The 14954-nt window shown below is 41.7% G+C and overlaps 1 protein-coding gene across 4 annotated transcripts in view; it reads left to right on the top strand.

Annotated features, from left to right (window-relative positions):
• Nucleotides 1-14954, top strand: part of Rufy3 (RUN and FYVE domain containing 3) — a 73450-nt gene that overhangs the window by 57990 nt on the left and 506 nt on the right. For 3 of the 4 annotated variants that reach the window (XM_051198626.1, XM_051198625.1, XM_051198627.1), the window contains 7 exons: nucleotides 921-1088; nucleotides 2948-3045; nucleotides 7194-7313; nucleotides 8740-8836; nucleotides 9818-9882; nucleotides 11274-11301; nucleotides 13151-13219. In XM_051198626.1, the coding sequence (XP_051054583.1) occupies nucleotides 921-1088; nucleotides 2948-3045; nucleotides 7194-7313; nucleotides 8740-8836; nucleotides 9818-9882; nucleotides 11274-11301; nucleotides 13151-13219 (645 nt within the window). Of the gene's footprint in view, nucleotides 1-920; nucleotides 1089-2947; nucleotides 3046-7173; nucleotides 7314-8739; nucleotides 8837-9817; nucleotides 9883-11273; nucleotides 11302-13150; nucleotides 13220-14954 lie in introns of those variants that run through there. The other variant, XM_051198628.1, reaches the window with a different exon arrangement.

Below are 14954 nucleotides of genomic sequence, written 5' to 3'. Positions count from 1 at the left end.
TTACTTCAAGTTAAGACTACATGGCAGAGGGGGCTGGAGAGATAGATAAGCGGTTAAGAGCACTGGCTGCTTGCTCTTCCAGAGGTCCTGAGTTCAATTCCCAGCAACCACATAGTGGCTCACAACCACCTATACTGGGATATGATGTCCTCTTTTGGCAAAACGTTGTACATTGCAGACAAAGTACTCATCCATAAAATAAATAAATCTTAAAAAAAAAAAAAAAAAAAAGTACCATAGCAGAAATTCAGGTTTTCTGAAAATACAGCCTTCTTTCTCAGTATGCTTTAAAGAACTATGCATGTTTGTATTAAAATATTTTTCATAAGAAGTATTTTAGAAATAATGTCAGCATGTGCTAGCATGATGCATTTTTATCATAACTACTTAAAGAGGGAACACATGATACAAACCTGAACGTTGTCATATGCTTGCATCATATTAAAAAACATGCAGCTCAGTAAAACGGCCCATGGTGTGCCCTGGGCACATCCTGAATTCCGAGGAACTCCAGTCGCTATCTCTGCTCTGCTAGATTATGCTGCTGTGTCTATGATAGAAACCAAAAAATTTCATATTAGGTGAGAACACCTCACTTAGCCTCTAGCCTCATTGACCATTCCCAGTAGCTTAAGTGTTACTTCAGGGTGTCTCAGCGATACCAAGAACATCTCAACAAATAATCTTAATCCTACTCCCTCCCAAGTGCTGGGATTAAATGTGTGTGCCTCCTCTGCCTGACTCCTAATAGTTGCTATTAATGTCTCTTATTAATTATTGTTAGTTATTAATATCTCCTAAAATAAATATCTTCTGCCAAAACACTGAGCACTCAGGGTTCGTCTACCTGTTCTTGTCAAATGTTATGGCATTTACTCAGTTGAGGAAAGAGTCTAAGCAGTTGATTTGCTTTGCCGCAGGATGTTGAGAAAGAACTGGAGCTCCAGATCAGCATGAGGCAGGAGATGGAACTGGCTATGAAGATGCTGGAGAAGGATGTCTGTGAGAAGCAGGGCGCCCTGGTGTCTCTGCGGCAGCAACTGGATGACCTCAGGGCTCTCAAGCATGAGCTTGCCTTTAAGCTGCAGGTAGGGGAAGACCAGGGGCGAGTCCTGGGGCTGCCCTGCAGCCCTCTTACAGGGGAGTCACATCTCCTTGACCAGCTACCCATAAATTAATAGAATACTCAGACTGTCATGAAATTCTCTGCTGCTGTTCTTAAAAACCAGTGTCAACTTTCATATGGTGAAGGGAGATTCATCCATTCATTTTCTCTCTTTCTCTCTCCCTCTCTCTTTCTCCCTCCCTCCCTCTTTCTTGCTCACTCACTCTCCCTCTCCTTCCTCTTTCCCTCCCTCCCTTCTGTGCTGGCTAGTTTTATGTCAACTTGACACAAGCTCGTGTCATTCCAGAAGAGGGAACCTCAATTGAGAAAATGCCCTCACCAGATTGACCTATGGGCAACCTGTGGTACATTTTCTTGACTGATGATTGATGTGGGAGGGCCCAGATCACTGTGGGTGATGCCACCCTAGGCTGAAAGAAAGCAGGCTGAGGAAGACTGGAGGAACAAGCCAGTAAGCAGCACCCTCCATTGCCTCTGCTTCGGTTCCTACCTCCAGGTTCCTGTCCTGACTTCTCTTGATGATGGGCTGAGATCTGCGAGGTGAAATAAACCCTTTTTTCTTCCCCAACTTGCTTTTGGCCATGGTGGTTATCACAGGAATAGAAACCTTAACTCAGCATCAAAATATGAGTTTCTCTTCTTTTGAAGGTTTACTTTACTTTTATGCCTGTATGTCTGTGTACATTAGTTTAGATGTTCACAAAGGCTGTCCCCCTAGACCTGGAACTACAGGGGTTTATGAGCTGCTAACCTGTGTGCTGCTCTTCACTGAGCCATATCACCGCTCAAAATAAGAGTTTCTTTTTTCTTTTTCTTTTTTTAAATACTTAATTCTTTCTATTTTCTGTATGTGGTTGCTCTGCCTACATGTATATCTGTGCATACACCACATGGGTGCCTGCCTGGTGCTAACAGAGGTCAGAAGGTGCCAAATCTCACTGGAACTGGAGTTACAGGTGGTTGTTAGGTACCATATGGGTGCTGGGAATTGAACCCAGGTCCTGTATAAGAGTAGCAAGTAGTCTTAACTCTCTAGCCGAAAATAGGAGTTTCTTAATGATATTTTTGTGCATATATTTATCATTAAACTTCATTTGTATTTATCCTCACATCCCTTGCTTGTCTCACTCCCTCTACTTACTGTTCCTTTCCCTTATATATTAGACAGACAGTGTGTATTAATATAGGTTCCACATGAGAGGATGTGATGTTTGTCTTTTTCTTCCTTCGCATTGTCCTCTTTCTCCTTGTTCCCACCTTCCCCATAGATTCCTCCTTTCCCCGCCTCGTTCTCTTTCTACCTTTACATTGTGTTTTCCTTCATGTAATATTTAAATATATTTTAACTTATTTAATATAAACATTCATGAGTGTGTGGGCAATACAAATTAGACTTGGTGTGTTTTTGTGGGGGAGGCAGTAAGGTGAAAGGACTTGGGAAGAATGAGAAGTGAGTGTGATCAGGGTGCATTGTGTGAAATTCCCAAGTAATCTATAAAATATTATGTTGGAAAAAAGTTACAAAGATAAAAAATAATATAGATATTTGTATCCTATAATTTCAAGTCTGCAGTTGAGCGTGTCAGCTGAACTGTGAATTGCATTAGACCTTTAATGGGTGGATAAATCAATGAGCCTCCTGATTCTGTGATAAGCTTCACATAATAGTACTTATTTTAACAAAAATGCTTCTTGGCTTTCTTTTCCTACTTAGAAATTAGTTAACCGATATGCAAATTAAAGCAGTTCCATTCACTTCCTGTTTGCCATTGTGATGGAAACAGACATGTACTGTATATTTTTATAATTTTTTTCTACCAGAGCTCAGACCTAGGAGTCAAACAAAAAAGTGAATTAAACAGTCGCTTAGAAGAGAAGACTAATCAGATGGCCGCCACCATTAAACAATTGGAGCAAAGGTAAAAGTGCTGTTTCTGTAACGACTCTTTCTGTATGGGAAATGCTGGGAATAGAAACATAGCAAATGGAAAATACAGGAAATATATGCAACCTGAATCAGATATGTTGGCAAAAGTTTATCTGTGTGTGTTCCATGATGTTCCTGAAACATTGTTAACAGTGGTGTATAAATTGACAGGCTAACACGGAATGAATCTCACATCCACGCACCACTAGACAGAGGTACAGGTACCTAGCAACAGCTGAGAAAGGGAGAGACAGTCATCCCCAGAGATGAACCTCCTAACTGGGTATCCCAAGTGGTCAGTTCTGAAATCATGTGCGTACAAGCAGCACAGAATGGATTCAGCAGGCTTGGTGTGTGTGTGTGTGTGTGTGTGTACACACGCACGTGCACGTGTGTGCATGCATGTAATAAGAAAAAGAGACCATGAGTTTGAGAGGGGAGTAGGAAGGACACAGGAGAGGCTGATGGAAGAAGGCAACAGATTATATAATTATATTTTAATTAAATGTTTTAAGTATATAATGAGTTCCAGGCTAGACAGGGTTGAAGCATGAGACCCTATCTAAATAGCTAGTGTTTGTAATTGTATAGTTTTGTTTGTCATTAAAGCCTAGTATGAAAATATACTAGGTGAGGCAGATGTCCTTCATGGCTTTCTCTCTCATCTTGAACTCCTTTCTCTGTTCTGTCTCACCTCCTCTCTGTCTTTCTCCTGAATAGTTGTATGGCTTTCACTAATATCTACAGTATGTCCCTCTGATCTCCTCCTGTCTCAAGGCGGGTTTTCATCTTCTCTTCTTCCTGTGATGTCCTCTCTCCTTTGGTCTGGAATCACCCCCTTCCCCGTAACCCTGTAGCAATAGACTTCACACCGAATGCATTGTAGCACCCAAGACCACCTGCCATTTCTACCTCTTGCACCCGCTCATCACCCTTCTTACACTGCAGCAAAACTAAACCGTGTTGCCCATGCTTTCCACTTTTCCATCCCTCATTGTTCTTGATAGTTGTACCAGTTATGAATGTTCCCTTCCTACTTCCCTCTTCAAATCCATTTTTACATGAAGACTCAAATGCCACCATCTGACAGTGGCTTCCTCTGAGACCTCTCTCCAGCCAAAAATGGCACTTTCTGTCCACTGCTCCCCATACTGCCTGATGTCTCACGGTCCACCTCACCTTGTAGTCTATACCAGTGTCTTGTCTTCTGAGTGTGAGCTCCTTGCAGTTAGTTAACTAAGTGTTTGAGTTCTGTCACAGTTCTTGAATGTACATGGCATAAGTTGAATGAATGAGTGAGAGAGAGAGAGAGATGGGTGACTTCTGTCAGATGATTCTTCACCAAGGAGAGTGTCCTGAACAGAAGAGCATGTTAATGTTAATTCTAAAGCTAATTGCAAACTTATAAATGGTATTTAAACCTTAGCCATGATTGATACTGTTATGATTGATAGTAAGACATAAATCTATTTCTATAGCAGATTATTTAAGTACTTGTTCAGAAACAAGGACATGTGTATGATTTAATAAACTGATGTTCATAAGTTGTACTTTGTAATGTTTGAAACTATTCCTCAGTGATTTTGACTTGGCATTTAAGGCCAATAGAATTAAAATAATGACTCATCTGACTTACTTTCTTACTATCTTTGTTTCCTATTATCCATTTTCTCATCACCCTTCCAACTCATTTTTTATTTTTATTTTATTAAGTGAAAAAGATTTGGTGAAACAGGCAAAGACCTTAAATAGTGCAGCAAATAAACTGATCCCAAAACATCATTAGACATTTTACAGTTGGTCACCTCACAAGTCTGATGCTCCAAAATAACTAAGAGGATGAAGTCAGAAATTCCTACATTTAAGCTCTGATTCTATATAAAATGTCCCAAAAGTTGACCTTGAATTTGTTGGACTTAAAAAAATAGTTGGATATATAGGTTGGGTTTTGTTGTTGTTGTTGCTGCTGCTGTTATTTTCTCCCCCAGAGTTAGAAATTTTGCTATGGGTTCCTCATTAAACGCCAAATAAACTTTGAGAAATATTTCTGAGTTGAACAATAAATCAAAAGACCATTTTCAGGAAACCTGGGGAATGGAAGCATTGTCCATGTGTCTTTGATAGTAGTCAGACTCTGTAGGTGGCCGATGGCCACAGTCTATTCTCTGCAATGTAATGCGAACAGGTGTCACCTGGGCGACCTTGGACCTAAAGTAGCTCTGTCTCTTAGACTATGACCCCTCTTTTCTTGCCTGTGTAGGTATAATCCCCAGCCCAAGGAAAGTACTTAGTATTTCATTACAGTTCTATTCTCAGTAACCAAGATTGCTTGCAATTCATTTTTCCCTTAGTGATTTTAGACAAAAAAAAAGAAAAAGAAAAAAGAAAGAAAGAAAAGAAAAAAAGAAAGAAAAACAGCATCCTTGCATTTCTTTAAAGTACTTAGAAACAAAGTAGTAATTAGGTAGCTTTTAACATCACAGTGTGGAAGCTGAAAAACCCCTCTCAACATGTGTCACCTTCTACCTCTGCCCTTCTCTGTCATTCTACTTACTGCTTAGGTAGCTCAGAGAGAACACTTTCATACAAATACGGTTTTCAAATCTATCCTGCTTTTCCTACTGGGATAGAGAGGCCTCAGTGCGGTCACCACTTCTGGCCTGCCATCCTCACCCGGAACACTTGCCCAAGAGCTCCTATCACTTTTTCTGTGATGGGAATTTGCTAAGGGTTCTGGAAAAAATAATCTAGTTACTTAAAAAAAAAAAAAATTCAAATGAGAAATAAGTAATGTGCTGGCATTTATTGCTTAGTAGGTCAAGATAAAGATCCTCAATAGATAGCCACAGCAATACTAGCAGGGTTTCTTTTTCTAAGTGACTACAGCTCTAACCCTTTCTTGGCTCTACATTGTAAATAATCCTATAAATATTTTGATTTAAAAAAAACAAACCTATTTTTGATTTGGAGAGGCAGGCTTTTATATACGTGAGCCTTTACTCCATCTAGTGGTTTTGGCACAATGCCTGGGGTTTTGTTCCATGTCTTCTGTCTCTCTGGCATGCTACATAGCATTGCCCCTGCTAAAGAGAGGCAAAGATAATTCCTTTGCTTCAAATTTTTTACCTTCTTGGCAAACCAGAATTATGAGTACAACAAAGTTCATGTGCTTTTATAGGTCCTCAAGGGCCTGTGTTAGAGCCAACTTAAAAGAGGATCCTTGAACTCATCTAATTCTATAATCTTGCACCTGTATAAATAAAGCTCCTACTGCATTCTGCTGGCCATCCATCTTTAATGGTGGTGAGGCGCCTTTTACATGAGCATCAAAAAGAATAGTCAAACAATACAAGTTACACTACATGCAGCATGCCTCTAAATTCTCCTATAGAAAGCCTCAAAGATCTCACCTTGTAAAGATTCTTTATAGGTGCAATGTTATAAGACATTTAGAAGAAAGCATCCTTAAAAATATTCCAGGGAATGTGGTCAGGAGTTCACGAACCCCATTGCTGAGTTCTTTGTCTGCTGGGTCACATACCACCTGGTAGGAATGGAAAGGACAGACACAGCCAGACTTTCAGAGAGGCTTTCCCTGTGGACTGTGTGAAGCCTGGATGAGGGTTGCTAGAGGATGCCCGCCAGCTTCCTGTGGTTCAGGGAAGGGTCAGGAAATCGTGATAACCCCACATGAGAAGGCAGCACGTTCAGCTGTATGTGGAAGGCAGAAGGATAAAGTATCTACCTGTTAGGAAAGAAAGACAGTGGCTTCAACATAAATGCTTGTGTACTTGAGGGTGGTTCTGGATATGGATTTCCAAAAGTGATGTCTTGTTGTTGATCATCTAATGGCTGTAAACTGTAGTACTGGAATAAAAAAAAAAAAAAAAAAAAAAAAATAGAAAATCAGCTTTCCCTCTGCCTGGTTCACCTTCATCTTATTTTTCTTTAGAATTTGTTTCTTCTCCATCTTTTTCCCCATCATAATTTCTTCCTGTGTCCTGCATTTTTTTCTCCCTCTCTCTCTCTCTCTCACCATACTTTCTCCCTTGGGCTGTTTTATTTTGTGTTTGTGAATTTGGTCTTCCTCCCCACCATGGCTTTTGTTTTTTATCACAAGTTCATATGGCTCACATCCAGATTGCGCCAGGCTGAGCAGGGCCGCCAGTCTGCTGAGTTGGACAACCGGCTCTTCAAACAGGACTTTGGAGACAAGATCAACAGTCTGCAGCTAGAAGTGGAGGCGCTCACCAGGCAACGGTGAACAGGGGCAACTTGACCAGCAAGGGTGGTGGTGGATACTGCGGAAGGCTAAAGAGCAAGCATGGAGTCAGTTCTTGAGTGGCCTCGGCTTGATCTTTCCAGTGTCTTTACAAATTGTACTGTTGAGACCGTGGGTGAACAGTTCCAAACTCCATTCAACATCCTTGAAATCAAATAGTGTGGGACTAGCTGCTGGTCATGGTAGCACAGGCCCGAAATCTCAGCCCAGGCCAGAGCCCAAAGCCAGCTTGGGCTGCACATAGTGACATCCTGTCTTCAAAAAATAAAATAAAAAGAGATTTAGAGATGAAGTTCCCAAATATATAGTAACTGATACCTAATCCTATTTGAGTGATAACAGTTATCATCTCATGATTTCCTCCAGTGTGTTGTATATGTTTTAGAACCCTTCACACACTGGTGTTCCTACTGTCTGAATATCAGTTCTTTCAATAGGTGATATTATTTCCCCTACTTTAAGATGGGTGACAGCTTAGAGGGTTTCAGTGTGTCCCAAGTTCACACTGTTAAGCTATTAAGTGGCTAGCTACACTATCCCTTTATTTAAAAACCTGTTTTGAATGTTCTTTGGTGCTGAAGCCACTGACTGCAAATAAAAAAGTGAGGTGGCGGCTGTAAAGCACGAAGCTACTGAGGATGCTGAGTGGCTTGGGGATGGGGTGTATGGGAACCAAATAGAGACCAGCCAAATAATATGAAATCAAAATATGGTGCCTCTCCTTTTGTGGTGTATCTTCCTAAAAACTTGGACATGCCCTCATTCATCCATATAGCTGCAACTCTTCATTGAGCATTGGTGTAAAATAACTGACCTACTGGAACTGGGCACTCTGAATTGCCAGGGAAAGAGTAAACATGTTTTACATGTCATTGCATTACTCATTTTACTGTGCCCTAATATTTTAGAGCCTGGTTGTCCCTGTATTTCTGGTAACTTTATCAGGCATTAAAACGTAATTGCTAAAGGCCAGGCGTTGGTGGCGCAGCCTTTAATCCCAGCACTCGGGAGGCAGAGGCAGGTGGATCTCTGTGAGTTTGAGGCCAGCCTGGTCTACAGAGCTGGTTCCAGGACAGGCTCCAAAGCTACACAGAAAAACACTGTCTTGGGGGTGGGGCGTAATTGGCTTGGTGTTTAAGAGCACTGGCTGCTCTTTCAGAGAACTGGTTCAATTCCCAGCACCCACATGGTAGCTCACAATTGTTAATAACTCCAGTTCCAGTGGAATCTGAGAACTTCACACCAGAGCACATAAAATAAAGTTTTTTGTTTTTAAACAAAAGCCATTAAAAAAACAAAAGTGTAATGGCTGAACTTTTTAAGGTCTGGAATTCCTTAGAATTCATGAATATATATGAATACAGATTTCACAAGTCTCATCCTTTTCTTCTCTCATCTGACCAGGACTCAGCTTGAGTTGGAATTGAAGCAAGAAAAGGAGAGAAGGTCACAAAACAGGGGCACCATAGGGAAAGGGACCCAGAAGCTGGAACCCCGCATGGTAGGTAACGCATGTTCTTCATTCACTTGCTTATTCCACCTGTGTTACAAGCAGTTTCCCTCCAGCCTGGTCCTAAAGCTGTGTCAGCCCCAAATAACACTGTATTAGACATATCCAGACACTGCATTAGATGTAAAGCTGTTGGCCTATTACTGGTGTTTCTTATTGACTAGCTCTGTCTTAACATTTCTATCAGTCTGTTTCCACATGGTCTTGGCTTACTGGAGAGAGGGTCCAGACTTCTTCCTCTCAAGTTCCTACATCTTGAATCTCCTACATCTCCCAGAATCCTCCTTGTCTCCTACTCCCGCCTATCTTGTCTTCCTATTGGCCATCAGTGCTTTATTCATTAACCAATAAGAGAAACATTTACAGAATGACATTTCCCATCACACCTGCATGTTATGGTCCAGCAGGTCTTTCACAGCCCACATGCTTAGTTCCTGTGGTCTACAGTATGCAGACAGAAAAGCAAGTATCTCAGAATGTAGCAAACTGTGGTCCTGAGCTGGCCTCAAAGATGACCTTGGACTTGCTCCACTAGAAAAGAAAAAAACTTTTCCTTTGAATTGTTTATCGTAATAAGCATGTGTTTCTCGGAGTCCTAACTAATACTGTGTAATATGGTGTAACAGTCCCTCCTAACCCCAAGTTCCCCTTCAACAGGACTTCCCCAGCTGTGGGCTTGCTTCTTGGGGCCTTTTACTTCCCGTGGATTTCAGTGTGAATATATGCAAGGAACTTCGTAGGAGAAGGAACTAGAATTACAGAAGGGAATGTCCTATACAGAGTGAAAGGAGGGAGGGAGGGAGACAAAGGAAAAAGGAAGGAAGGAAGAAAGGAAGGAAGGAAGGGAAAGATAAGGAAAGGAAAGGAAAATGGAAGAAAGCTACTCTTTGTACCCAAACTGAGACATTACAAAAGAAACCCAAGATACCATCACCATTTAGCGGTCTGAATAATGCTTTTTTCTTTTGTCAGGATGGGAAGCACAGAACTCAAGAGGAAAACATTAAACTACAGAAGCCGCTGGAAGAAAGCCACAGGTGTCTGTAATGCACACTAATGCTCTAAAGTCATTTTGGGGTGGAGGGAAGGGGGCTCCTGATAGAAGGGCACTGACATCAACACAGGCCAGACACAGGCTTGTAAAGTAGAAAGACAGTTAAGGGAAAGCTAGTACATAATAAAGCGGATAACATATTCGCCAGATGACGATTATAAAGAGGATTACCTGGTCGGTCTGTCCTCTGATTCTTCCTCAAATTACCATTTAAAAAGATTATTTCGCAACCCAGTGTAATTCCTCACACTTGTAGTCCCATCCTTAGATAAGTATACAGGATAGGATTCAGTGCCAACATGGGTTACACTGTTAAACCCTGTCCAAAAGGGGGAAAAAAATCATCTTTATTGAATCAGGACCTCAAGAAAATGGAGCACTGGTAATTCTTAGGTTTGTAAATGAACGTTAGCATGACTTGTTTCCACTCACCTGCCAAGTTTGACATCCTCATTCCCTTCTCATCCCCGTATGTTAATGTTTTGTTTGTTTGTTTGTTTGTTTGTTTGAGACAGGGTTTCTCTGTGTACCCCTGGCCAGGAACTCACTTAGTAGACCAGGCTGACCTCAACTCATAGAGATTCACCTGCCTCTGCTTCCTGAGTGCTGGGCTTAAAGGTGTGCACCACCACTCCCAGCTCCTGTCTGTTTTTTTAAATTAATTTATCTCTGTGACATTCTGGCAACTTCTAGGATTTATCTCAGCCAGAACTGCAACCACTGAACACAGGAAATTTAACAGGGGACATGTAGAGGCTTGGTCACCATAGGTGTTGGTTGTTCATCTACCCTCTGCCTCTCAACTGAAGGTTACAGCAACCATGTGGCTGTGTTGCATTTTACTGGATAATGAGTGGGCTCTTTGGTAGGCTTCTAAAGAAAGAGTTCAACCTGTGTGATATGGATTTTTATATGCAGTCTCATGACAGTCTGATTCATTTATTTCCTTGATTAGTTTCCTAAAATTTCCAACTTAAAAGAGTTTTTTGGGGAAGGTAGACAAATACATGGTAGAGTCCCATAATGTCAGATACAATAATAGAACTTCAAAAAATGGTTAATGAACCATTGGAATTTTACATAAAATAAATGTTATTTTCTAGGTACTAAAAAGGAAAGATAAAATAAAACTCCGTATATATATTTGTAAATCAGAACTGTGATGTATAGCAGGGATCATATGGAGCATAGTAAAAGATTTAACCAAACTGTCCAGATTGTGGAGGTCAAGATTAACAATTACTTTGTCCTGGCAGTGTAAAGGAAGGGCAGCATTGCTTGCCTAACGAGTATTATCCTGAGCATTTCTTGAGGTGCTATAATGGAAATTCAGTAAGTTGATGATGTTTGTTACCCTTTTTATTTCTTCTATAGGCTGCTGACTCACTCTGCAAATGAACTGGTAAGAATCCTGTTTTAAATGTCTTACACACAATGAACAGTCACTGAGTCATGACTACCCAGTAAACAACTTAATATGGGAGGAAGATAAATAGACATAGTCCTCAGTGTAGCATCTTCTTAATAATCTTTTTAAATTTTATTTATTATTTATGATTGGTTCTTTAGAGACAGGGTTTCTCTGTGTAATTGGCTATCCTGGAACTAGCTCTGTAGACCAGACTGGCCTCTGCCTCCCTATTGCTGGGATTAAAGGCGTACGCCATCACTGCTCAGCTATATACTTAATAACCTAATATGCACCCCACATGTTGGAAAACAGATGTGTCTGGTGTGTTGGAAAACAAAAATGCAAACCGAAACCAGTTTGTAAGTGGGAGTCATCATGTGACTGAGGGGTCTGTGGCATAGCTCAGAGCGCTTGGCTCAGCAGCAATTTCATTTCCTACTTGGTATCACCTCTATTGAGCCATCTCCTAAGCACCCTCCCTGCACCTCTCATTTTCCCTTAGGTAAAATGGAGAGGAAAAAGATGTTTTAGTCACTTTACAAAATGTCTTCCTTCACCTGTATGTGTGTGTGTTCGCGACATGCATCCTGGTGCCCGTGGAAGCTAGAAGAGGGTGTCAGATCCCCTAGAACTGGAGTTAAAAGACAGTTGTAAGCTGCCATGTGGATGCTGGGAATCGAACCTAGGTATTCTGGAAGCACATTCAGTGATCTTTAACAGCTCAGCGTTCTCTCTAGCACCTTTCTGATCACTTTTGAACATTTTTAAAAATTGTTTTATTGGTTCTCTTATGTTACATCCCAACCATACTTTCCCCTCCCTCCAAGCCTCCACCCCATCCATTTCTCCTGTTTCCCTTCAGAAAAAAGCAGGCCTCCCGGGGATATCTCAGCCAAACTTGGAATATCAATTTGCTGTGAAACAAGGCACCTCCCCTCATAAGGCAACCCAGTAGAAAGGTCCCAAAAGCCAGCAAAAGAGTCAGACAGCCCTTGTTTCCACTGTTAGGAATCCCACAAGAAGACCAAGCTACACAACTGTAACATATGCAGAGGGCCTAGGTTAGTCCCATGCAGGCTCCCTGGTTGGTGGTTCAGCATCTGTGAGCCCCTGAGCCCAGATTGGTTGATTTTGTGGGTTTTCTTGTAGTGTCCTTGACCCCTCTTCCTTTTTAGCAGGATTCCCTAAGGCCTGCTTAGTGTTTGGCTGTGGATCTCTGCATCTGCTGGATGAAGCCTCTCTGATGACATTTATGCTAGGCTCCTGTCTACAAGTATAGCAGAATATCATTAGGAATTGTTTTGTTGACTTTGTTTGGTTCTATTCTGGGTCTCTGGGCTGTCCATCCTCTGGGTTCAGGCGTCCAGGCAGTGTCAGGGGTGGCCTCCCTCTCGTGGCAAGGATCTCATCAGGCTGGACCAGTCATTGGTTGACCATTCCCACAGTTTCTGTGCCACTTTTATCCCAGCACATCTGGCAGGCAGGACAAATTGGTCCAGGGTTTTGTGGCTGGGTTGGAATCCCAGTCCCTCCACTGGAAGTCTTGCCTGGTTACAGGAGATGGCGGTTTAAGCAATTATAAAACAGTACAGCAACATGAGAAAGACTGTACTACCATGTGCCTCACCTCATCACCTTACAAGATTTTCATGCTCAGTAGAGTAATGAACAAGGGTGAAGCCATGAATTGTATGAATGCTTCAGTTTTCTCATCATAAATAAAATTCAGTTACGGTGATAGAATATGTAACTTGTTTCTTCACCTTCAATCTGGTTTTAGTAGCTAAACACATTACAGAGTTCCTTGTGCTCGGGGGTTAACTGTTTTACTGTGTCTTAGGGTCAGCCCGAACTCTCTGAAAAGCCACAAGTGTGTCAGCTATGCCAGAGAGATGACAGCCTGACAAAGGTGAGTGGGTCCTCATGGGGATGGTGTGCAGCTCTGGCTCCTTACCAGGAGTAAGCAGGGCTTTGCTGTGTAGAACATGGTGGGTCTCTCATGGTGCAGCAGTGGGCTAGAAAGCCACAGGGTGAAGAACTTGCTCTTTAAAAGAAATACAATAAGTACATACATAATTTGAAACAAATAAGGAAGTACTAATTCATGAAGTACAGTCTATGTTAAGCACGAAGTTTTGTTACTTTTTATTTATTATAACTGGATGAGCGAGGAAAAGAGTGGGGAGGGAGGGATGTTATTCATATGCCATGGTGCACATGTGACACTCAGAGGATAACTTTGATGGGTCTTTTCCTTCTGCAACCATAGGGCCTCGGTTTTTCCTTTTATTGAGCCAGGGTCTCCTGTGTGGTCCAGATACCCTGGGGCTGGATGTATTGTGTAGACCATCACCAAACTTGTACTCTTTCTGCCTATGCAGCTTCCCTCCAGTGCTGAAGTTGCAGTGTACACCATATGCCTGCCCTAAGTCTGTGTTTCGTTGTTTTCTGTTGATGGGATCCAGCCCCTGGTGTACACTAGGCGAGTGCCAACACCAGAGCTTCTGCACTCAAATCCTGGTCTTGGCTCTTGTTCCTTCCAGGCTGCTCAGAAGGGCAGACACGCTCTCCCCATTGGGTCCTTTCCCATGGGCTTTTGCTAGTTTGCCATCATAGAGCAGGTAATGTCAAAATCTAGATTAGAAAGAACCAACAGCCTCAATGGTTGGGCCTAGAACTAGCTAACCACAGGATCCCTCAACATTAATATGATACCTGGAGAAGCTCAAGAGGTATTATGTTACAAATGAGTGCTTGAAGAATTTTAAGAAATGTGTTCAAATTCTAGATTACATCATGCTGAATAACAAAATTACAATATGATCTAACCTTAGATCAGCAAAACAGTATAGCAAATGAACTGCCTTTATACAGTTGGAAATTCATAAATATTCCAACACAGAACAAATTGCTAACTTAATTCCACCTTTCCATTTCCTAGCTCTGCTAACAAACTCTCAGTAAAAATGCAAACTTATGCCAGCTATCCTAGCACTTAAGAGACCAAGGCAGGAGAGTTAGTTCAAGACCCTGTCTTAAGAACAAAATGGCATCCCCATCCCATGTACTCTTGAGTTGATGAAGTATCTCTTGGGAGGAATTACTTTGAAGCTCTTTTATGAAGAGCTGCCTGTGACCCTGTTGTGTTGTCCTGGTGGCACTGCTGTGGCAGCACACTGCTTGGCTGCCGAAGGATGTTTACAGAGACTAGCTTCCCTAGAAACAAGATGCAGGTAGCCGGGTAGCAATTGCACTTGTGGGGCATCAGAGGGAAGCAAACATTGAGCTTATCAGTGCTCTGGGAACTTTGACGTGGTATGAGTTGGGGTATGTAAACCCCAACTTCTCCAAACCATTGCTAGTTTACTACCTTATTTAGAGTTTCAGTGTGCTTAAATATTTGCCAGAATGTAGAATAAATCTGCCCAAGAGTTACTGTAGGGATCAAAAGTACAGTGTGTACTCCAGAGACCAAATACTCTGTTATCCTTTCTCTTGATTTTGTGACACCCATGCTGCTTCATTTAGATTTAATAGCTGACCTCATGCCCCTTCTGAACATGCCTGGTCAGTACCATTTGGCACACACCAGCCATGCTTGCTGTGCATTAGGTAATTCTGTATTTGACTCTTTCTGTCCTTAG

The sequence above is a fragment of the Phodopus roborovskii genome, unplaced genomic scaffold, assembly GCF_943737965.1.
Source record: "Phodopus roborovskii unplaced genomic scaffold, PHOROB, whole genome shotgun sequence".
Lineage (NCBI taxonomy): Eukaryota > Metazoa > Chordata > Mammalia > Rodentia > Cricetidae > Phodopus > Phodopus roborovskii.
This window is presented reverse-complemented; position numbering and strand designations above follow the sequence as displayed.